Genomic DNA, 25,500 nt, shown 5'->3' with positions numbered 1-25,500 from the left:
GCCACTGGCAATGAAATGCAGTGGGTTCACGCTTGTTGTGTCCTTCATTCAGACCTTTACTCCATAGCGATCACCTTCTTCGAAAGCCTATACTTAAAAGATACATGAATTTTCTTTTAAATGTTTTGCAGTCTTATCTAACATGCACATGTATCGCTGATTATAAAACAGGAGAGCGAATGGAAGCATTTTCCTTTATTACATTGCTTTGAAGCTGAAACGGACATAGATGTCTGAACCGTGAACTCCTAGTAGAAAGGGGTTAGATCTTCAGTTACACAAATTTTACTCAGAACATTCCCTGCATCAAATCTGGAGCACGCCCTAAACGGCAAACAGTTCAAAACAATGGTAATTACAAATTACAACATTGACTTTCCAAATGCTGTTTTATCCGGTAAATTCGCCTTCTTAATTTTTATAAATATCAGCTTCTTAATTTTTTAGTGAAGATAAGAGGTACACCCCAGTTCTGATCACTAATGATGCTGTCCACCATCCTTTTTCTTAACAGAATTTTAAAAACTCAGTCAAATAATGAAGGAAAACATACCGTTTCCTCAACAGTACTGCAAAAATAGATGTTTTCAGTAAGTAGGTAACCAGATCTTCCCAACAACTAATGCATGATAGAAGATGGGAAATCAGAGTATTTGCAAGTTAAAGACTCCCTATTAATCAGATGTTTGCAAGTCTCTGCCTTAATCTAGGCATGCCCATAAATTTCCTACCATACAGTATTGCTTCGCATGCTAATATTAGTATATGTAAAGCACAGTTGATGAAAGAAAAGGAAAGATGCAGATGAAATAGTCTGCTCTGTATAATTAAAGTTCATGATTATTCTTTCATATCTGCAATAGTTAATATGCAAACTATACAAATCTTCGTAATTATTAGTACAATTCTGTGCTCAAAACATGAACTAAGCACTATATTAACATTTTTTTCTTGGAATATGTATCCTTAGTTGCACTTTCTCTCTTTATATAAAAAGAATAAAGTTTTAAATTTCTCAGCTGTTTACCAGAACAGGAAGAAAAGTTGAAACATAGCATTAGAATTCAATTGTGTATTAAATACAGTATAATAACTGTATTAGATATCAGGTTCACTAGAATTTGGTGCTCTGTCTCCTAATATCTTAGTTTAAACTAGTGTGTTCAAAACGTAGCAAAACCGCAATTCACCAATATTAAGTGACTTGCCCATATTCTCGCTCCTCTGTGTGTACTGGCTGTATTAAGATAATGGGACACAGCACTCGGGTGCCTTCAGTAATGATAATGACAATAATGTTTCTCTTCCTCTCATTACATACACATGCTGCGTACAGTCTGACTGATGGATACGGCCATCCAACCCAGAGCCAGCCGGAATTCACGGTTTAGCTTGCAATGTGCTATGGGATCTCTTGAGATGAATAATGTTATACAAAGTCAGGGATATTACAGATGAAAGAATAATCAAATGGTCACTTAGCCCATCCCCTGACAGAATAGGGACTGTCTTCTGTTGCTCGTGATGTACTTTGTTCTGTCTTGTCTTAAATGACTCTTCTGAGGTAGCTTTCACCACTGCCTCTGAGAGACTATTTTACAGACTAGTAGAAGTAAACGCAGAATCTTTGGCTAAGCCTATGCCAACCGCCTGCTACAAAAGGTTTGCAGACTGCTGCGCTGCTGTTCCTTAGTTATGTTCGCTTGGAAGACAGACACGATACTAACACTCTCTAGGACTCATTTGGGGAACAGAGTCTCTCTGCCATACTAGATCATATCTGCTGAGAAAGAGTTAGCAAGGGCCTCTCAGTGGCAGAGAGAAATAGGTGAACACCTCCCTAAAGCTTTGCCAGATCACCACCTTGCTTCCAGCATAGCTCTCAATTCCTGCTCTGCTCCTGCCAAAACCAGCTTACCTTGCAAGGGGTCCAGCAAATTCTTTCTTCACAAATAATAACATAATTAAAAATCCCGTTGAAGACTCACATTGATTTTAATAAACTATGGCTCAAGCTTTCAAATTGTCCTATCTCTCTAAAATGACGCTCTGCCTGCAAAGGACTAGGGACGCACCATCATCAGTTTTAGGTCCTCAGCAAAGCTGATACAGAGACAGAGATCACAGTTTCACATACACGTTAGAGACGGCTAAGGGTATAAAGCTTCAAATCTATGTTATAAGGAGAGCCAACATCTATTTTCATCTTGCTGACAACATGAACAAACAACATTTTTACTCTACTGAACAAAACATTAACACAGACTGAATTTGAAAATGCAGTATTTTGTTTCTTTCTGCATCAATTCAACATTAAACTGCATCTTCTGAGATGCTGCTGTGCCTACAGGAAGCTGCAATTTGCCTTTCTCAAACCTTCACCTTTTCCTTACATCAGGCCTGATTCTTCCTGGACTACATTTCCCAAGGCATGCTGCAGAAGGAAATCATGTGTATCGTGAAACATTTAGTAAAATCAAGGATGCCAGCGTAGTAGGAATTCTTGTATCACATCTCTCTTTGTACATACATTGCACCCACTCATTTGTTTGCACTTTATAGCAACCACTATCTCCAAATAACCTAAAAGGCTTTGCAGCACTTGCACCAACAGATGGAGTCAGCTATGTGGACTGAATATGTACTTTATCTACATCATTTAAGCCTTGTCTGCTCTAAGAGAAATATGCTATTATTTTATTGATGAATCACACCTGCTACCCAAACCACATATAAGGCCAGTTCTCCCTCACTAGAAAAACTCTAAATTCAAAATCCTACATCTACAACTGCCAAATCAGCATGGATCACCAAGAAGATGTTAAAAAGACCACACAGACAATGCCTGTTCTGTGAAAATAGCCTATTACAGTACTATACTTTGAGTGCTACAGTCTTTAAAAGGAAATGACACAGTAATTTCCCATCAAATCAAATCACTTGTAGCATAACTTTTCATTGGGGGTATTCTGCATGTATCCTGGAACCTGCTTTCTGGGGAGACATCAGGCACAGCTGCATGTCTGGTAAATATGTGTGTTTGTTTTTTATGTATGGGTGTGTGTGAAATTAAATTCAATTTGATTCAATAATACTTTATTGGCATGGCAAGCTGGCTAAACATTGCCTATGAAAAATGAACAAACCATTGAGGTAGCTGTCACCAGCTGGTACAATGCACTCAGGATGGGGTTTCATTCTGTATCTGGGGTTTTATCCCATCTATCTATTCACCACTACAGCCCATTTCCCATCTTGCTCAGTCATTTTTAACAGTAACCTGCCATCTGAGGGTACTTCACAACACAATGCCATCACTGCACTCTCCTTCTCCAGGGGTCAGGAATACTTTTTCTTCAGGCTTTTTGACAAACACATTTTATGATTTCTGATGATACCCAAAAAAATCCTTCTGAAACTCCCTCAGATTTTAGATGTTGAAGCAAAAACGGTTGCTCCATTTAATTTTCTCCTATTAGATTTTCTGCTCAGCTGCTCCTTTTTTTTTTTGTTTGTTTTTTTTTTCCTCCTTGTTTCCACTTGTAGCTTATAGACATTCCTTCTCCATTCAGTGTATCTGTTTCAGCTCTGCATATTCACTGAAATAAAGAAATCTGTTAAGATGACAGCATCCAGTCTAGCATTCTACTGTTTGCATTCATCCTTCCCAGACCTCAGTAATATTGGGTATCATCAGTTACAGAGAGAGAATCGTAGAGCTATAGAATGGTTTAGGTTGGAAGGGACCTTTAGAAACCACCTAGTCCAACCCCCCTGCCATGGGCAGGGACATCCTTCACTACATCAGGTTGCTCAAAGCCCTGTCCAGTCTGACTCCGAACACTTCCAGGGATGGGGCATCCACAACTTCTCCGGGCAACCTGTTCCAGTGTTTCACCACCCTTACAGTGAAGATTTCTTTCTTATGTCCAATCTAAAGCTAACCTCATTCAGTTTAAAACTATTGCCCCTTGTCCTGTCACTACAGGCCTTGGTAGAAAGTCTCTCTCCATCCTTCTTTATAAGCCCCCTTTAAGTACGGAAAGGCTGCAATAAGGTCTCCCAGAGCCTTCTCTTCTCCAGGCTGAACAACCCCAACTCTCTCAGCCTTTCTTCACAGGAGAGGTGTTCCAGCCCTCTGGCCATTTTTGTGGCCCTCCTCTGGACCCACTCCAACAGGTCCGTGTCTTTCCTGTGCTGAGATCTCCAGAGCTGGATGCAGTACTCCAGGTGGGGTCTCACGAGGGCAGAGCAGAGAGGGAGAATCACCTCCCTCGACCTGCTGGCCACGCTTCTTTGTATGGTGGTGATGACTATAATGGTTTAGAAGGAACCATTATGATCAACTCAACTGATGCTATGTGTAACTCAAGCCATATAAATTTTCTGAATTAATTCTTGCGAGTTATTGATGCTGTAGGTATCGTAGCAATTTATTTCGCATTTTTGGTCCCACAGAAGTCAACCTATTAGAACTATGGGGGCCAAGAAATAATGGCATTGATGTTGCTTTCACATTTGACCCTCCTGTGTTGCAGCAGAAGGAATGCCTCCTGGTTGTGGCGAGATGGCACCTGGGAAATACCGTCTTCAGCAAGCCATTTACTAGAATGCTCTCCTTCTCCAGAGCTTGCTTTATGGTGCAGCCTACTCATGCAATTTTTTTCATATTAAGCTTTCACAATCTGATATGTAAACTTCAGAAACTAAAGCTTCTAGAGTCCCTTATTATGAAGCTGAGCTTTATATAATTTAAGATGTATTCAGTGTTCCTATCTCTGTACTTAAATTTTAGTCTGTTTTTGTTATTTTGAGCATCTTCGGAAATTTTTTTCAAAGACCTTACTAAGCATTACATTGAAAGGATTCTGCTGAAATTTTATCCTTCATTTTCTCATCTTTCATATTTATGGCCTTTGTTTTAAGAATAATTATTTAACTGATACTTGAATTAATGAAATAGGATATGGAAAATCATTGAATTGGTCTGAAAAATCTTATGATTTAGGAAAAAACAGACTTGTTTTGTTTCCTGGTTTCTAAGTCTACACGGTCCACTTGGGACATTTGCCGAGTTTAAAGTGAAAGTTCTCAAACAGCAGCCTGCAAGATCGTTTGTGGTTTATAAATCAACAGTATCGGTCTCTAGAACCACACTAACCACTAGCATTTTATACACTCATCAGTCAAAAGGCTGATAATGAAATACCCATGGTCCTTGAGAGATTTTGAGAATTGACAGGGAGTTGTTGCTAAGACTGACAATCTCTTCTATACAGCTATGGGAATTACTAAATTATTTTTGTCTGATTTTTTTAACACAAAAGTAGAATTTTCACGAGCATTTGACTGCAGATGGGATTTTTCAAGAAAAAATGATGAACACCGTGGGACTCACAATGAAATTGTAACAGTTGATAACACTCCATTTTTAAGCTATTTTAACATCTGTAAAGAAAGAGAAAGCTTCCTGCTCTTTTTTACATTAACATCTTTAGGATACAGATGTGGTTTTGTGGTTAGTTTTTCATAAAGGAATTCAATTTTTATTTTCATGGGTGATGTTATTATTGGTCAGGTATTTTACTATCTTTTTAGGTCTCATCTGTGTTCTGTTAAAGACAATGGGAGTCCTCCAGCTGTATTCCATGACAGGCAATCCAGCATTTAGTGAAGCCAATAAAAAATAGTTTTCTCATATTATGGCTAAAAGAGAAACCTCTTCTAGTACCTGGGTCTAAGGACGTTCCTCCTATCCACCCTCTCCTCCCAATTCCTGGGCTGCCCCATTCAGCTACATGGAGGAAGGGACTCACAAGCCTTCTTCAGAGGGACGGACGTGGCTTCAAAGTATATCAAATTAATATTTGCACGTCAGGGACGCAAGACCACATTTTCACATTGTAACTATATGCAAACATTTTTATTGCCTGTAATAGCCAGTTTAGCACCTTGAGGGCCAAAAGTTGAGCAACACTACTTTTCAGCGATGGCTATAACTATATACTGGACTACATACTGTATAGCTACGTACACACTGTAAAAGAGCACCAGGGCTGGCAAGCAAGAGGTGTCTCAAGTGCTGGGTTCTGGCAAAAGCAGAAAGCGAGAACACCAGCAGTGACAGTGGCGCAAGGTTTTATTTCCATTCCCTGCACCTCAAGTCATGCCAACCACGACATGTTGCTATTTACAGCAAGTATTTGTAGCTGCTGTGCCACTGGGCAGCCCTACATCTGCCAGCAGGGTCTCATGTGGCATCATGTCACAGTACGGTGAATTTACTTAGGAGACTTGGGGCTTGTTTCCAAAGACAAGGGCTTCGCTGAATCAAAACGCTAGTTCCCAGAGGCCTGTGATGTCTGGGGGCTAGACGGCCATAGTGCAAGCGTGCTGCGGGCATCTGGGACCACCCTGATCAAATAGGTACCACGCGTATCGCCGCATATGCACACCAGCACCCATCCTCTGCCGGGAACAGGGCAGGCTAGCACAGAAATCCACCCACAGCCGCCCACACAACTGCTCCGGACAGAGGAGGGTATCACTCACCTATCTCCAGCACTAGCATTATTCTGAGGGTGCGACCAGTGCGAGCAGTAGCCACCATGCTGGGCAGGCACAGGGCATTTGCTGCACCGAAAATACACCGGAGCTTCTATTTTACCTCACGTTATTATCTGCACGCACATTTAACCGCGCGGGTGCTGGCTAACGGCTGCGCGGGGCCGGCGGTGCGCGCCGCGGGGGCGCAGGCCGAGGCCCGGCGGCCCGTGGGATGGCGGCTGCGGGCCGGGTCGGATCCTCCTCCGCCCCTACCGACCGCAGCCCTTTCTCTGGAGAGCTGGCACAGCCTCGCAGCCGGCCCCCGCGGGAGCCAGGCCGGGCTGCGGGGGGGAGGCGGCAGGCGAGGGGGCGATGACCGAGCGGGAGCCGCTCTGCGCCGCCTCAGCGCCGGCGGCCGCACAGGTGCTGCCGCAGCCCGTCGCCATGGGAACCGCGCGGCGCGGCGGGGGGGGGGGCGGCGATGCCGAGGGCGCGGTGGCCGTGCCCGGCCGGCCCCCCCGATTCGCGAGTGGGCGTGAGGAGCGGGTGTGCGTGCGTGCGTGCGTGCGTGTGTGTGTGTGTGTGTGTGTGCGTCCCGGAGGTATTTCACTGTTACCATAGGAACAGGCGGGGGAGGCCATAGCGGCACAGCCGCACCCTCTCCCTGCTCCCCCCTCCCCCGTGCCCTCAATGCCAGCCCAGGCCCTGAATCAATTAATGGAGCCGCAGCGGCGGCGGAGCCGGCACCGGGCTGGGGGGGGGAAAGCGGCGGCGCTGCCCTCGCCCCGGCCCCCTCCTCGCCCCTCAGGGCAGTCCCCGCACCCAGCTGGCGTCGCGGCCCGGGCTGCCTCCCGCCGGGCGTCCCCGGACCCCGGGACGCGGGGCCCCAAGGGGCGGCCCCGGCAGATGGCCCCTCCGCAGCCGGCGCCGCTCTGCGCCCGCCGCCCCCCCGTCCCCGCCGAGGTGCGCCCGGGGAGAGGCGCTCCGGAGCACCGGCCAGCATCCCCGGGAGATACCCGCGGCCTGTGCAGCGAGGGGAGAAAGGGGCGGGGGGGGGGAGAACAACAACAACAAAACCCCAACCCCGCACGCCGCGGCGGTTGTTTACGGCACCATATGGCTGCAGGGGGAGGGGTGAAGGAAATGTCTGCCGGCTGCCGAACTGCTGCGCTCATTATGTCCGATGGAGTCACGGTCACCGCGCCTCCCGCCAGCACCCAGCCCGCCGCCTCCCCGCGCCGCAGCCCCGGGGGGGGGGGGGGGGGGACGCACGGCTTCTCGCCGCTTCAGCTCCCATCACACAGATTTTGGGGTACGGCGTGCCCCGGAGCGGAGGGACCCAGAAAACCCTCTGTATTGCAAGGGATGGTTTGAGCTCCAGGGAATAAAAATACAGTGGTCTGGCTGCTCTTGTGTTGCCGGTGAGGAAAAATTCAGCCCCCTCCCCAACGTCGGTCTCCATTTCTGTCAAAACCTATGTATATCCTTTGTGTAAAGAGGAAAGTATGGGATACAGCTCTATTTTGAATCACAACACTGCCACGCTTGAAACGTAAGAGGAAAACGCAAAATAAAAATAAACGTCACCAGTATTTTTTGTGGTGCGGTTCGAGATGAAAACCTGACCCATTTCAGGGCATTGCTGTTCATTGCTGACACGTATTAAGAGTTGGAACTGAAGTTCCAGGCATCAAACACGACAGCGAGATCCACAGCGACTAACGCTATTTTTTTCCGGGGGAGGCAGGCAGTCATTTCGGGGCAATCCTCGCTGCGCGGCGCTGAGGGCGGCACGCTCGGGGCGGCGCATCCTGCCTCTGGAGAGCTTTCTCGGCCAGGGGCAGGGGAAGGGCTTTGAAACGGCTTATGTCCTTCCTCTCAATGATTCATAAGAGAGGTGCTGAACCTTCGGTATTATTAGAGAGAGAAAACCCACGGACTGTGGGGCTTGATAATGGGCAACTACGCTGCTATCCATATTACCTTGTAAAATTGAAGTATTGATTTTTTTAAAGCATGGTTTGCTACTTAGCAGACCAATCCCACTACTATTGTAGTCAGTGGGATTTTGCTATTGACTGTAGTGGGAATAGTTTTTTGCCTTTAAAATGGTCTATTTCACATTATTACGGTAATGTCATTCAGCAGTTCTTAAAACCGGCCTTCTTGGCTTTGGACATTTTAAAAGATTAATGTACAAATTATTTCAGCTCAACTTACGCACCTAATTTCTGCTCATGTCACGTCCAAAGTTTTGTTTAGACAAATAAGATAAATAACTTACTGCTCCAGATGGTTGTGGGTGGATTGGACCTAATAGATTCTCCAGCTTCATGTTTTTAAGGGTTTTTGGTTTGTGGTTTGGGTTTTTTTAATTTTACAGAAGCCTACATTTAGAAACTCATTTGTAGATCTCCTCTTGTGTGCAGCTTAGACTGCATTTGGTTGCTCACCAAAATAGCGTGCCTTCCAAAGAAAGATTAAAAATACTAAAATGCAGCCAGCACAGTGAGTGGTTCAGTTCAACTGATGTTACACAAACGGGCTGATCCTACTGCCCATAGATAATATACATTTGAATCTTGGCACCTGCCGTTGGATTCGAATTCAAAATGAGAAACAGCAGGCCTCGAGGTCTGGAAATAAAGGCAACACAAGGAAAAAAATGATTCTCTGCCTATTAGTAAATAATAATCTGCACCAGCAAAGACAAATGACAAGGATCGAACAAAAGGCGTAGCTGCGGACAGCAAATAGATACTGGGGCTATGACACAATGGCGAACACATTCAAATTCAAATTGCGAGGTGTATCTATATTAATTATTTGCCTATTTGTGTAACGACAAGCTTTTCAGTGTCTAGCAACATTCTGCTTAGCTACTTTCTGCTATATCATGCTGTGATACTCATTAAATTCAATGTTGACTAATAAACTCCAATTTGAAATAAATGCGGGGGAATAGACATAGACTTTGTTCAAAATTCTGCTGAAATCAAATTTCCATGAAAAATGCCCCCCAAAAAAATCATGTTTCATCTTCCTCACGTTTTCCAGTAAGTTTTAATTGTTAGGTAGTTAATATCTTAAGGTTGTTCTGTGCTTATAGGTGGCCAGCAGGTATGCTTAGCTGCTTAAATACTGGTTTTGAAGATCAGGAGTAGTTTTATTACCAAATTAACAGGAAGCATCAGCCTTCTTTTACCTGGTTTATTTCATTAGCTTTATTATTATTATTATTGTGAAATGTGTGATACATGTTTTCCGGACTTATTTTACTTTCCCCAGCCTCCACCTCTCACACAGCTGACTTTCTTGCTTTAGGACGAGCTCATAGGGAGCTATTAGGCCAAAGTTTGTTTATACTTGATTGGCTTTAACACTTTATTCCGTTTGTTCTCTCATCTCACTTTTCTTCCACTCTTATTAGAAGCAGGATTTCTCTAATGCAAATACAGTTCAAAGGGACAGGGAAAAGGGAGAGAGATCTGAATTCTCCCTATAGCAGATGTCCTAATGCAATATCCATAGAAAAGGGAGAATACGTAAAAACAAGCAAACAAACCACCTCAACAGTGTAATTGAGGATAAGTGTATGATGCGTTGTGTATGTTTAGTTGGGAAGGGGAAAGGATGAGAGATGCACTTTTAATTTACTTAAGTATGTGGAGAGTTTAAAGGACTAAGATCAAGCTTGTTCTCCAGTTTGTTTTTTCCCTCCCTAAACAATCAGAGTATGGGGATTTCTACAACGGACAGCTGTCTGTACAGTGCATTGCGATGAGTGCAACTCTGGCATTGCAGAAGATTATAACCAAAGAGGTGGGAGCAGGGTGCCGCTAGTATTATTTTACAGCTGAATTTGGCCTTGCTGTAATTAAACCTTTCTAGATATTCTTACACGTTTCATAAACATGTCTATACACTTACTAAGCACTGATCTAGTACATTGGAATATACTGTGGCAAAACCGGATAGCAGTTACAGGTAAATTATTCTTTACAAATAGAACTTTATCTGAACGTATCCTGTTGAGAACTCGGTCACTGCCACCCAGCCAACCAATACCAACTGATCGGAGTATTGAGCGCACATGGCGGATGCTTTGTGGGCGGACTCCTCCCCTGGGCACTGGCCATTATAAAGCCTAAGCATCACCCAAGGACTGCATCATGTCTTCAAAACAGGGGCATAATCTTTGTGCCAAAAAAAAAATGATTCACAGACCTTCTGCTGGTCCTATCCCAGGAGGGGATTTTCATCCACCGCAATTTAAGATGACAGAACTGGTCCTTCAAAGCCTCGCAGATTTCACCAGCTTGACCCCTTCCAACTTCCTACAGCCACAGTTTTTCAGCTCTTTTGTAGGTCTGTTTGTTAGTTCACTCTTTGGATCTATTAGGCAAATTAACAATTCACTTTAAAATACTCACAGAACCATCTATGTTGTACTTTATTTGCTTGCTTTCAAATTACAGCAAGAATGATAATGCAAATTTGTTAAATTTTTTGAAGTCTGTATATGTGAAAATTTTCCTGACTTTACATTTATTAAGAATTAAATTTAAAAAAAAAAATAATCTGGTAATTACCTATAAATTCATTAAAGTTCAACGATAAGTGGCAGAAAAGACATAGTTCATTAGAATTCTATTAATTAAATTGTTCTACTTATTATTAATAAAATTTGACCCGCTTTCACCTACTTAAGAATGCTTTTGCCTACTCAGTTTTTGAAAACAGTCCTTTTGGTTCAAGTTGAAAATGTAGGGGTTCAAGTAGGAATACAGGTAAAACAATCTTCTCAGTTCCACAGTTTCCTCGAAGTCCAATGTATCTTGCCAAAATTGGGCTGATTTGAAGAAAATAATATTAGAATTTGCTATGCAGAAGGGCAGTTAAAAAGGAAGAAAATAGTTTTATTTTAACCAGCTTTATTTAGCTCTAGACCTAGCTTTATTTATATTGCTTTATTATTTGCTTCGGTGCAAATTTAACTCCTTGGAAGCTCACCATACGCCCAATTCAGCTCTCAGTTACACCAAAACAATGATAACCAGGCCTTGTGCGCTCGTAAAACAAAGCCGAGGATTTGTGTAGGTTTTCTAAAAAAGCAGGGTCAAAGTCCAATGAGTTTACAGTATAAGTCCTTTTGAGAAGTTCCAGTTTTTGCTGCTGCATCCATATAGAACTTATTATCCCGTCTCCTTGTTGGATAAGCCCGAATTGAGACAAAAAGGGGTAAATAGATGTGGTCTCTGAACTACAGGTTTTAGATGGATGCCTGGAATTGGAATACAGCACTTATTAAAAGAAAGCTGAGCTGTTTGCTGTCTACGAATGAAATACTTTAGTATTACGGCAACCATGGCCGTGGGGCTTTGCTGAACTCTCAGAATATAAAAAGATAAAGGTTATCAAAAGATGTCATAAAAAAAAATTATGACTATGTCTAGATTAAGGGAGAAAAGAACGAGTTACATTCTTTATTGTTTTCCACTGCTGTTTCTTGAGAAATGCAATGGGACGAGTCATCTAATTAGATATATGCCACACTTGCTGATCAGACTGGTCAAAAGCAAAGTCTTCCAGAAATTGTAATCATTTGAATGAGCTAACGTCCTCTCATATTTGCAATTAATTCCCTAATAATTCTCCTCTTTTTTTTCTTTTCTTCCCACCATAGTAAGACTTTGGTAATGGTTGCAACAAGCATCGGGGAAAAAAAAAACAACCTAGCACAAGTAGGCAAAAATATGGAGGTGAAAACAGCACATTACTTCTCATCACAAGTGGAGTAAATTGGAAAACAGAGGTGGTTCATCGCAGACTTTCTGTGTAAATCACTGTAATCTCATGCACTGGTCCACATAGGATAGTGCTGGAGCTCAGAAACTTGATGGTCTCCTTCCTTCCTCCAGACTAGTAATATCACTACAGCAACAAGCCACAGAAACTGCTACAAACTGACCAACGAACCATCTAGTCCCAGTCTCCAAGGGAGTCTGCAAAACATGTTTCAGAGCTCAGTAATTAGTAAATAAACAAATAAATCTCTAAACAAAATACGGTGCATCCAGGTGCACTGTGCAATAACGACCAAATTATTTTCCTCTGCTAGCTTCAGCAAACCTAGTAACACATACTTAAAACTTAATAATCTATTCATGAAACAAGAGCATGAAGGCTGAGACCACCAGCGACACTAAAATTCAGTACAAAGGGGAAGGGAAGATGCTGGGATTTCACCACGCTCCACAAGTCTTTCCTTCCATTGACTGTATGGGCTGGAACATGACTAACCCTGATAGATGCTCTACGGGAAAACACGTGGGGAGATGCTGCAAGACACCAGGTAACAGCAAGGCAGCAGGTAAGTGCCATCACCAATGCCCGCGCTCCCAGGGGAACAGAGGAGGAAGGCAGGAACGTGACCTTGTCCTCACTTCTGCTCCAGCCAGCAAAGCTGAACTGACGTAAAGAGCGTACTACATCCTTACGAGAGCCGCGGAGCTATCATTCTCTTGTAAAATCCTTGGAAGAAATTTTGGCTGTATCAGTAAGAGTTTCTCTAGGGGCTGCAATGCAGACTTCCCATTCCCAACACTACGGGTTATAAAACAATGGCCTAGCTTTGAATTTACCTTTTGAGATGGTTGTCAAAAGAGTCTTAGAAGACAGAATAGGATTAAAGAGTGGACGCTAATTTTTCTCTCTCTGCTGTTCATCAGTATTTACACCACACCATTTCTCTCAGCTTCCTTCTACCTCTTCACGTCTGTTTTCTACTGTGCATTTTCTCTTAACGTTCATCTTTCTGGGTGATATAACCATTAAAACCTATTTCTCTTATAAGTACCCCTTTTCTTTAATTAGCTTAGTTACCTTCCCTGGACCTTTCATCTGTCATGACCTTTTAGAGATGAGGTAAATACACTAAGCATGTTATTAAAGGCAAGGACATACCATTTAGTTAATGAGAAGAATAAGTTTTCAATATTATTCTCTATACTTTTCCTAATGCCCATTTTTGTTATCCCTGCTATGCTTAATGAAGAGATGGTTATTGATTTGTTTGAAATTATTCCTAAATATTTCCCTTGATATGTTATACTAATACTATACATTTTAAATGTGCATGAAAAGCTTGAATTCTTCCTTTCCTCTCAAAAAGCTAATGTCACAATGGCATAAAATGTAAATTATCTGGCAGTGGTCTGTAGGGAATTCTGCCTGCCATGATTTCTCCTTTTTTCCTTTGTTATGATATTTCTATTTTCCGTCCCAATTCTTCCTTGACTTGCTTAACCTAATTAATTTGCATTTCCATCCAGTGTTGAAACCCCTTCATTTGTCTGAGTTTTATGTGTATATATGTATACATACATACTTACATGTGTGTATATACACACATTGGACTGGATCTGTATCACTCTCGAACATTTCCTATGGCTTCCCAACTCTTCACCAGCTTTAATTTGTCATCATAGCCAAAGTGTCAACCCTGCTTTAGTAAAGTCAGTATCAGATTGGTTTCATTTCAGAAGGAAGCCAGAACCAAATTTTCACCTGAAAATTATTTAAAAGACTTCTGAACACGGCAGGTTAGAGGAACATAATTAACCCTCACAAAATCCAAACTAGTTGCACCAACCAGTTCATACTGACACTTAACAACTCTATTCTTAATGATTTTTTTTATTGCTTTTTTTTTCTGGTGTTGAAATATGGTTCACTGGTCTGTCATTTCTATGAATGATCTTTACCGCCTTTTTTCTTCTCTTTCTACTACGTTTTTGGCCATCTTCCAGTATCATTGCCGTATATAGTGGCAAATGATATATTTTAATAATATTTTAGTTGCTTCATTCTTAAGTTCTTTAGTGTTCTTGGATTTGTATTGGTTCCGGTGATGCACTGCAATTTAACATCTTGATTTGCCATCACCTCTTTTTGTATTCCTCTATTTCTGACCATTCTTCAGTTTCATCACCTGAAAAATGTAAACCCAGGACAGGTATTTCCTCATCGCCCACAACAGAGAAGATACACGCTGAAAAATGAAGTTCTGTGAAACCTTTTTCTACTCCTTGTCTTTCCTTTCTGCTGAAACCTCTGGCCATACCTTAGCTGTTCTTCTCTTATTGTATCTGAATACTTGTATAACTACTTGCTTGTTACTCATTTTCTGTCAGCTCAGGGTAGTGAGCACTAGTCCATTCACAAGTTTAATTTCCCACATGCCAACACAATGCTGCTTTACCCTACAGATAGGTCATGATTTAGTGGCAGTTACTTCAGCTGTGGGTCTGCCTGGAGCAAAAGTTTTCTACAAAACCCACCTGGCAGTACTGGTAGTGGTATGCATAAGTCCAGAGGCAACAAAGAGAGCAATCACAAGATGTAGACATGTAAAAATTGTACGGTGAGTTAAGAGTCATAAGTCATTTAAGTGCAAGTGATCTCACCTCCTAAGTTTTCTTAAGTACAGTCAAAATGTTATCGCATCCATCTCTTGTTGTATTAAAAACTTTGGGGTAACAAAATTTACAAAACTTCCAGACACACCGATCTTACCGGCAATATGATATATATAACCTCTCATTTCCCAGAGAAGCTTAATTACAGGCTCTGAAGTGAAAAAGGTTGAATGAGTTTCATCTTAGGCTCAAGTAGGTCATTTAATAAAAATTGTCCTTCCAAGTCTATACAGAATATTTATTGCTGAAAAAAGTCTTTACTTGAGGTTAACTCTAACATAGATCAGATTTATTAAGTAAAATGTTCACTACAGATAGCCCCTTAAGTTGAAGAGTATCCACACACACAACTAAATGGTTCAAACCCTACAATTCAATTTTAACAACTAGCTTTAATCCCTGCAGACGCACATAGTAACTGTCAGGTTTTGCAACTTGCAGAGTTATTGAATAAGCAGTTAGAAGCCTGTACAACTGTTTGTGATGAAGTTGATCATCGCTAAGAAAATCCATTTGCATCCAGAAGAATGCTCAACACCATAATTTGTAGCAGGTCCTTCCTGGATATTGGCAATGCCTACCTGGATATTTTATGTTTATAAACCATTAGAAAATACATTGCTAGTGGAAATGTAAAGTTTTGAGGCTCACCTATTTAAATAGAACAAAAAGGTAATTTAAGAAAGCTACAGGATCACTTTCACTGCTGCTGCAGGACAATGCAAACAACTCTCATGTACCAGCTAGTATCTCCTGAGTTTTCTGAAGTCAGTGAGGCTTCTGGCAGGTTTAAAATGACATATACAAGATCAAAACATCTTTTATGTCCTGGAAAGCACTACTCATTTTGGAGGCTGTGTTGATCAGGGTCAACCTACTCAACAAGGAACAAAAGATTCCTGTGATGCTCTGTGGTGCATGGGAGGCTGCAGAATCTGGTAGGATCCTCCTGGAGAGGGTTTCCTGCCACGCTCTCTCATGATCTTTCTCCAAATCTACCTCATTTATATCTCTCTTCAACATTTGCCCTGCTTGTTTTGTTCCTCTTTTACCAGCAAACTCTCAACAGGTGTATCTCTATCCTGCGTAGGGGGAAAGATCAAGACCCAAATAGCTTCCTTCAGACCAAACCAAACAGCTGCTGGTTGCCTCCTTTCAACAGCAGACCAAAACTCACGGTTCAATGTCAGCCAATTTTAATTTATTTCTGTAGTGTAAAATGAAATTTGAATCATTAGCTCCCACATTCATCCAGCACTAGCACTAGCCTTCTTCTCACAGAGGCCTGTGTTCACGATAAGCCCTCTCTACATGGAGTCTTTCTGTGTATATATGTGTGTAGTCTCTCTGGATTGTGTCTCCTTTCTGTTGAGAGCGTTGAACAAGAACAACGGTGATCACCTCAAAAGTTAGTGAAAGAAACAAACTGTCTCCATAAAAGGATCAGAAGAAGTCCCATTATGCTGTACTGATGCCTATCAGCCCATTTTAGCACCAACCTGCTAGCAAATGCCTGCTTATTTCTCACTGATCACGTAGCTACGTACCCACAGAAACAACACGCAGTACCTCTGAAGAAAATCAGGGCTGAAGTGTCTGAGCTGGAGTCCCTACCATGCTGCATCATGACTGAATCCAGTGTAGCTTCACTGACAAGAGGCTGAGGGTAAGACACTGAAGAACCAAGTTCACGATCGCCTCGGTCTTCTCAGCAAAGGTTCACAGCAGCATGAAAATTAAACTGGGAGGTTTTATTTTGGATCACTAGAAAGATTCGGGGTTTCGAACTACAAGCCTGGCCTTTACCAGGGGATAGCACTGAATCTGTCATCCTCTCTCATTATATGCATGGGATGGATATATCAGTAGTAGGTTTTGTTACGGTATGGCAACACCCTATTTAATGTTTCTAAAGTAACGTTAACAGTTTCTAGTTTTACAGAAGAAGCACTTTAAAATGCTCCCTCTTTAAAAATTTGGTCTCTTTGGTTCATGTTTCTTTGGAAAATTCTAGCCCAGCATTGTTACCAAGAAATCTCAGATCCTCGTCTCCCTTTGCCTCTCTCTCACACACGCACATGTGGAGATAGTGTCTTACATATGGCCGCTTTAACATTTTTAAATTTCAGGACAGAGTTACTCTCTTCATTCATGAACATTTCACTGAATGCCTGCATTAAGAGTTGCCAAATAAATGGGTTTTGCTCCATCTGCTATGACCATTTTCCAGCACTGTCTGTCTGATTCACCAGCATCCCTCCTCACTGAGTCCATCGGGAGGTCTGCAAACGGCAGGACAGAGGCTGCGGGTAACAGGAGGAGACGAAGCTCTGCAGACCTGAACAGGGGTTAAGGAAAATGTGGCGGGCAGTTAAAATGGGACGGATACGGCAGGGCTCGAATACCGCTTCCGAGCCCGGAAGGTGCATTTAACGGGACCGTGAACTACCACAGAATTGTACCTTGGGATAAATTATAGCTCACCCTCAGCATCACCTTTCTGTGGTACTTACTGCCATTATGTGTTGGCAGTTCAGTAGGCTACAGAGCTACCAATATATATTTGACAAACTCCTTTATTCATTTTTTATATTGATGGCTACAAAAATGGGGAGAAATGCAATGAAGCAAAGCTGCATATTTTCAGATTGCTATAAAATGCCCTAAAATAATGAACAATTTAAAACATAAGATAATTTAAAGCACCATATTTTGAGATATAAGCTATTTGTACTGTGATCTGTTTCTTCCGTTGTTCACAAAGTAATTTATATAAAATCAAACAAACCATAAACTCATACGTCCATCTACTATTCTTCATCACTAACAGAACGAGAGGTGGGCTGGGATACAGCCTGTTCCATAGAACTGACTGGCCTATAATTTTAAGCCCTAAATCCCGTAATCAGATTCAGTAGTACAGCCCTGCACCTGCAGAGCGCCTCACGGGTCTGCCAGCGGCAATCTAAGAGGTACCAGATCCTCCTGGAGGATATAAAGATTTAACTAAACTGAACAAAATTTGGTTTCTGAATGAAAGTTCATTCTATGCTTATAATTGGAAAATATAAAAGACGACACGGGAAAATCCATACATTAGGCTTGTGATTTCATTAAAGTCGGTAGAGTCATTCCAAATTAATAATGGCATAAAAGCAATCCGAACTTGGCCTTTAAGGTTATATTCTATTAGTTTGCTAATACCATGTAAATTCTATATTTGAGATGTACCCTGTAGTCATCTTGGCCCTTCTTTTTTAAAGGAAAGTTCTGCTTAGAATCTGCTGATACAGCTTGGGCTGTTATTTTGTAACTTACTTTTAAATCAAGACTGATAGGAGCCGTATTTGTGTCTATGGACAACATCAAGCAAGAGAAAGGAAAGTGGTGAAATTTGTTTTCAAGTTGCCAGTTGATAAATAGTTCCAGTTAAAGAACTATGCAGAAAACACACACAAAAAAATCCACCATAAAAATCATGTATACGATTGGAGAAGATATTATACTAGAAATATCAGTTCCGTGCATCTTTATGGATTGTGAGCACCAACCATTAAAAGTCGATACTGTCAGCCATTTGGCGTATTTGTTGGCCTGACATGTTTATACAGCACGTCTAGGCCAGGCACAATCTATCTCACTACTTTCATAAAGCGCAGCTTGGGCTTAATGAAAGAAAACCTAGAACAGTAGCAATCTGAAAAGTTGCAGAAGTGAGATACTGTCTGGGTTGCATATGGGAATATCTTACTGTGTGTTGTCCCACTCTGGACGTAAAATGGCTGTTTTGCAGTGGATGTTGTTGCCTGGTGATGAAAAGTGCGTCTCCTAGGTCACAGAGGGATGTGAACATTCGGAAATTGATTTGTTCCTGTTGCTCTTGAGGAGACCATACCCATAAAATAGATTAAGCCAGCACATAATCATCTATACATTCTCCTTGCTGGCATGCTTAAACTTGATATTGAAGATAGGCCTGTGAGTTTGAGCTACTTATCGACCAGGCAAGGGAAAAACAGGATAATGCCTTGTGCGCTACTGCCCACGGAATATGAAAGTAGACCAAGCCTCAGCTACTGTGAGACTGCAAGACACCCCTGCTTCAATTAAGTCTGTGTTATACATCTAGCCTGTTCCGGTGCAACCTCCCAGTTGCTATCAGGCTCTCTTTCTTTCATTAGAATCAAGTAGTTAATTAGCCCCAGCCTGTCCTCTCTCCTTCTCTCTTTCCCTTTAACGCAGCAGTAATGATGTCTAATTACCAGCAGCAGTGGATTACAGCACCATCAGGAGCAAATCTCCCTGGCTGACAGCAAAGCTGAGCAGCAAATCTTAAAGCTTCAAGGAGAGAATAATTCCTAACGAAGTATTTGAATATTTGCTTGGTTTTGACCAGCTTGTGACTGTAGAGTCCAACTTCTAATTTCATCCATCCTGTTACTGCAGAGGGAGCGCTCATGCTGCCAGCAGTGATTAATTTTAAATTGAAATTACTTTTACCTATGGTGAGATCAAGTGATGGACAAGAAGAGGGAGAGGATGAGGGAGAGATTCACGGTTTGGGGATCTGTTACTGTTCGTGGCTCTCTCTGCAGACTGGACGAGCTCAAATGTACAGGATAACAACGAGAGAGGGGAAGAAAAACAACAGCGAGGATGTTTCTAAATGGTCATAAATTAATAAACTCTTAAATAATTAGTAAGTTAAAGAAATGAGAGAATGGGCTTTTAGGGCTTACCAACAATTACTGATGAAAATCCAGTCTTTCCCCCTGTAACTTATTATTCCTGGCTGGGTAAAATCCTAGGCCTCTTGAAGTCAATAGGAGCTTTGCCACTGCCTTTTTCCAGGCCAGGGGCTGCACCCCTGTTCTGTCAAATGGGTTGTTTCAGAGCCTTCAGCGCCTGGCAGGCGCTGCCCCTGCCCTGGCAATAGCTCATACAAACCCTTGCCACCCCACGGGTCTACTTAAATACTCCTCTGCCTTTTGTGATGGGATAGTGGCACCAGATTCATGGGTTTAGGAGGGGGGCGGCATTTGTTTCTCAGAGCTGGCTGTTGTGTAAGAGTGCTGAGTATCAACTTCTCTCATTTATGTTGGACAACAGATTTATGCTGGCCAGCAGGAGGAAATTTTACCTACATGCAAGACCTTTTCCATAAGGGTTTATATGTCATTGTTCAAATAATGTACAGATATTCAGGAATTGCTTACAGATAGGTCACGCTAGCTTTCCTTTTTTGATTTTATTAGCAGGCATTCTTATTTTATTAGGATGCCTGCTTGGTTGCTTAAGCTATCTAAAGATAGTTACTTCTATATGGATATAAATACATATATAGGGACATACAGAGACATTCAGAGTTGACGGTATGATTCCCCCAAATGAACAAAGGTAAGACCAGCAAGGCGCTCGACCTCTGACTGAAATCTCTGAAGGAAAAAAAATGAGAAAAATTTTGATTATTTGATCTGAAAATAAAACAGAAGACGGGATGCAAGGTGGGACTGCAGGCTCTCATGGCCTAGCAAAGGTGAGAGAAAATAGACAAGCTGATCATCACTGAGCCATGTGTTTCAGAGGCCCAGAACAGCACTTAATTTTTAAATTTCAGCTTGTAAAATTAAGGTTAGCCTTTTTATTTAGTAGCGTAGTCAATGTAATTTTTAAAAATACTGAATTTGCTTACAGTTTTGAACTTGCAGTGAAAAGGATAGTCTTAGGAATAAAAGATCGTGCCTACTGGCTCTCCAAAATTATTATTCCAGTAAGCAGAAGAGATATTAAAAAATACCGACCTAATTGGAGACTTCAGCTTCAGACAACATTTTCGCTATAAATTGTATCTACAGTACCCTCTGGGGTCAGAGATTAGCACCCAGTCATCTAACGGTAGAACAGAAATCTGCCAAGTAACCTGGATCTATAGGCAGACCTAGAACACTTTGGTGAATAAAAACCATAGAGAAGGAACAAACTCTGTCCAGAGCTTCTCTTTCACTTTCAATCTTCGTATTTGTAAACTCCTTAAAATTAATTTCCCACCTCTGCCTCCTCGCAGCCATGACGGCAGCGATGACAAGGGGGCAAATATAAGCCGGCCCCCGGGAATGCCCAGGTTTATGACTTCAGCGAGGCAGAGAGAGGCAGATTTCCCCGGCAGCCTACGTCACAACCCAACCCAGAATACTTTCCAAGAAGCCCCCTTTGCTGCGCCACCCAGCAACCTTCCCGTTAGGTCAGAATAAGCTGCCACTCCAAAGGAAAAAAAAAAAAAGAGAGAATATTGCTCATCCAAGCCAAATGCCCAGGCAGGAATATTTTTAATTGCCGGGTTTCCTTTCTCGGCTCCCCTTCCCCGGCCGCCCCACGCACAGACAAAAGAAGCTTAGCTTGCATGACCCAGAGCATAAGAAGTAAGAATAATGATACGTTAAGAGAGTTCAATAGGCAAAACCTACTTGCAGCCAACAGTCCCCATCTTCTTAAATAGGAAAATCTGTCGCTTCTGCCACCACCAAGCATAATAGCTCTCCCGCTGTCAGACCAGCGCCGAGCTCTGCAGCTCCAGCGCCTGCCGGGGGATGCCACGCTACCCTGGCGCATCAAATTGAGTTTTAAGCCTTATGGCTGCGAGACTCGGGCAACCCCAGAAAGAGGAACAAAATACACCCTTCCCTTCGGTCATGCGGAACCCTCTCTCCCTTTGTGGAGCATCCTCTCTCCCCGCCGCCGTTACTATCGCGGCCGGCGCTTCACAGCCAGCCAGGCACATTCGTGCCGCTCGGCGGCTCAAGGGCTGCGGGCTGACAATTAAAAAAAAAATTATATATATATACACATAAAAAAAAAAGAAAAAAGCCAGCTGAGATCCCGGGGAAACCCCCCCAAATCACCGACCGGCGCCACGCTTGGCTTTGTGCCAGGCAGGCCACCCCCGTGCGCTATCGATCAGCCCCGCCGGCGGCGGGGGGCCGCTGCCCGGGGCCCGGCACAATGGCCGGAGCGGCGGCGGCGGCGGGACAATAGCCCACCCCAAACCCTCCGCGGCGGCCCGGGGGGGACGGGGGGACGGGGGGACGAGGAGGACGAGGAGGAGAACGACACCGACCCGGCAGGGTGTGTTGTGCGCACGATCGCTTTAAATAAAAGGACCCACAAAGACCTCGGCGGTGTATAATGTGACAGGCAAACGCAACATGGTGATGATGACTTGGGGGAAGAGGGAGGAAGGAGCCAACTGTGGCTGCGGCTCCCCCTGTGCCTCTCGCTCCCGGAGCGGGCTGCAGCGGCCGACATAGAACAAGGAAGACAATTCTCTACTAACCGTGGTTTTGACTGGCACGTACAGCACTTGCTTCCCTCCTCCAGCACCACCACTGACCTCGTCCGAGTTGCCGAGCTGGAAGCCTTTAGATTTGACCCAGAATTTGAATTTGGCATTATCCGTGGAGCTCGACTCGGAGCCGTTCAGGAGCTGGACGATCCGGTCGTATTTTTTACGGGTCACCGTCTTGGTTTTTCCTGAGTCCCCGTAAGTCCTGAGACACCAGTCTTGAAACTGGCGGTACATGTCCCGGTCGCCGCTCTCCATAATCTCCTAGTACACACACGCACACATGCACACGCCGGGGCACACACACACACACACACACACAGACACACGCAGACCCACGCACACAGGCAGGCACACGCACACGCCGCCCCGGAGCGGGCCGGGGTGCGGGGCCGGGCCGCCCCGCCGCACTTTGCACCTGTTCACCCAGCGCTCATGGAAAACGCATCCACCTCCGAGCCGGAGCGAAGGAGGTCCCGGTGCAGGCAGATCCCAGCGGATTTTTTTGTTGTTGTTGTTGTGGTGGTGGTTCGGGGGGGGGTGGGGGGGCCGGGAGGGGGATGGGTGAGGGGGGGCCGCAATCAATTCAATAGTGTGGCAATGTTCTCCTTCATTTTTTTTTTCACAGGAGGCAAAACGGGTCTGGTGGAGGCTCCTCTTATCCTTCCACTGTACGTGATCAGTCTCTTTAATAATTGTGCGAGGCAGGACTATCCCACTGGCTCCAGCAGCGTCTTACCCGGAGACGGTTCGGGTGGATAAATAATTAAAATCCTATCCCTCGGCTTAGCGAAAAGAAAATATTGACTCGGATCCTTCTTCTTTTCCGTACATTAGCTGCACCCGGATTCACTCTGGATAGTGCAGGTGAAGGGGAAAAAAAAAAAAAAGGAAAGAAGAAAAAAAAGCCCACCCTCCTCCGCCCCGGCAGCCTTCTCGAAAGGCTTTCTGTCTCTGTCCTGGCGGGCTGTGCCTCTCCCCAAAGCAGCCTCGCCGCGCAGGATGGAGGAAGCACTGAAGGGCAAACTGGTCTCTTTGCTCCCCCTTTATTCCACGGCTGGGCGGCTTTGCTTTAGATATCCCCGCTCCGGGCATGAAGGTACTGGAAAGAAAGAAAGTTCTTACCTTCTATTTTCTAAGCCTAATACATCCGATCCGCATTTCAAGTACGTATTTTTTAATTAAAAAAAAAAAAAAGGTCTGTGAGCATTTCACTTCCTCATATTCAGTCCCACTGAATTTTCAGATGCCCTTTTAGGAATTTTCCTCTATTTATTTACTTAGCAATCCCAGTAGATGGAGGGGGGGGAAAAAAAGAAACCAAACCAGCTATATAGGAGATAGGCTCGGATATTGGACCAGAGGAGAGAGAGATCAGTCCCAGGAGGATGTTGGTAAAGGAAAGGAGGCGGCTCTCGGTTGCTCTGCCAGTGTAATGATGGTGCTCACACATGTAGGACTCCTCGGGTGCGGGGTATCCTTTGGTCTCTGGGCTAAACTGGCTACAAGGCATTCAAGTAAGTTTGCGTGCGGATGCTGAGCAAAACCCCTTTTTTTAAAGGGGGAAGAAGAAGAAGAAAAAACAGCAATCTTGATTTTTTTCCCCCTCCCTTTGCCACAGTTTCAGTTCACGCCGGAGATTTCCGCGCTCTCTCCGGTCTCCCCCGCCGCGCCAAGCAGGACACCCCCTCCGCGGGGGGAAGGCGCCGCGGCGGCGCTTCCTCTCGTCGCCTCTCCGCGGCCGCGCCCGCCCGCGCCTCCGCCATCCAGCGCCCGGCTCCGCGCCCCCGCCCGCAGCCGGCACCTCCGCGGCTGGGGCACGCGTCCGACCCGGGCCCGGCCGCGGGTTGCGCGCCGGGGGCTGCGCACCGCCGTGCCGCTCCGCTCCGCTCCGCTGCGCCGCTCCCCGCGCTGCGCTGCGCTGCGCTCCGCGGCGGGCTGCCGGCGGCGGCGGCGCACCGGGCCGGGCCCAGCGCCGCTCCGCGCCCCCCCCGCGCCCTGATTGGCCGCCGGGACAAAAGTTTCTGTGGCGACGGCGGCGCGGCGCGGTGACGGGCAGCGCTGTCCCATGTCGGGATGGCGCGCGCGCGGCGCCCCCGCCTCCGCGGGCGCGGCGGGGCGCGGGGGCCGGCGCGGACCCGGCCGCGGGCCGCCGGGGGGGGGGGGGAGAGGCGGGGGCAGGGTTTCCATGGCGATGTCTCCGGGCGCAGCCCCCCCTCCCCGCGCGCAGACGGAGCGAGCGGATCAGCTGACACATCATTAGCTTAGGACCTAATTATTGCTTATTGGAGCAAGAAGCGCGCGCAGGGCCGCGGCGGAGGGCTGGCGGCCTCCGCGCCCCCGGCGGACGTCGTGTCTCCCTCCCCGCATTCCCCCCCCCCCGCCGCCGGCGGAGCTGAGGAGGACCGGCGGCACCGCGCGCTTTGCGCCGCACCGGCCGGCGGGGCTGCGGCGGGCCGGGCGGGGGTCCCCGCGGGGACACGTGGCCGCTCCCGGGCCGGGCTCTCCCGTGGAAACGGGAGAGCGAAGACCCTCCGCGGCGGCCGCCTCCCCCGCCGCCCGGCCCCCCACGCCTCCGGGGCACTCCGCTCCAGCGCTCCCCGCATCTCCTGTCGCCTCCGGGACCCTCCGCGCAACCCGGCTCCGCGCCGGCTCCGGGGGGCGCAGCCGCGCGTTGGGGCGCCGCGGGCGGGCGGGGGCTCGGCCGGCCGGACCGGCGGTATCGCACCCCGGGCCGCGCCGGGGCACCGCGCCGTGCTTCCTCCCAACGGGCGGCCGCCTCACGGTTCAGCGTTCGTCGCGAGGCTGTTGGGTGGAAGGGGAGGCCGAAATCAGATTAAACCCGGGCACATGCCCTTTTCTCCTCGGTTGTGCTGAAATGAAGGGGGCTGTGGGGTTCCCAAGCTTTGACTCGCTTTCCTTTGCGGAAATCTCGCCTGTGACTGGGTTTCCAGTCTCTCGGGGCCTGGAAGGACCCGGTGCAAAGGGGATGTTTCCTGCAGAGGTTTGGGCAGTGACGAGCACCCTCCGCTTTCACCACCTTGCACCCCGCAGGAAAAGGCCGCCATGGGCTGCGGTGCCAGCAAAACTGTTTGCGCTGAGCCTGGATTTCTAGTGCAAAAAGGGAAGGTGCTA

General features: G+C 45.4%; 1 protein-coding gene across 2 annotated transcripts in view; it reads right to left on the bottom strand.

Annotated features, from left to right (window-relative positions):
- The window catches only part of NOL4 (nucleolar protein 4), a 206,792-nt gene extending 183,932 nt beyond the window's left edge, over positions 1 to 22,860 (bottom strand). Inside the window, exon 1 of one of the 2 annotated variants that reach the window (XM_076329767.1) lies at positions 22,357 to 22,860. In XM_076329767.1, the coding sequence (XP_076185882.1) occupies positions 22,357 to 22,623 (267 nt within the window). In that variant the 5' untranslated portion in view covers positions 22,624 to 22,860. Of the gene's footprint in view, positions 1 to 21,490; positions 21,543 to 22,356 lie in introns of those variants that run through there. The other variant, XM_076329768.1, reaches the window with a different exon arrangement.
- Between the last annotated feature and the right edge of the window lie 2,640 nt (positions 22,861 to 25,500).

Source organism: Aptenodytes patagonicus, chromosome 2, assembly GCF_965638725.1.
Source record: "Aptenodytes patagonicus chromosome 2, bAptPat1.pri.cur, whole genome shotgun sequence".
Lineage (NCBI taxonomy): Eukaryota > Metazoa > Chordata > Aves > Sphenisciformes > Spheniscidae > Aptenodytes > Aptenodytes patagonicus.
This window is presented reverse-complemented; position numbering and strand designations above follow the sequence as displayed.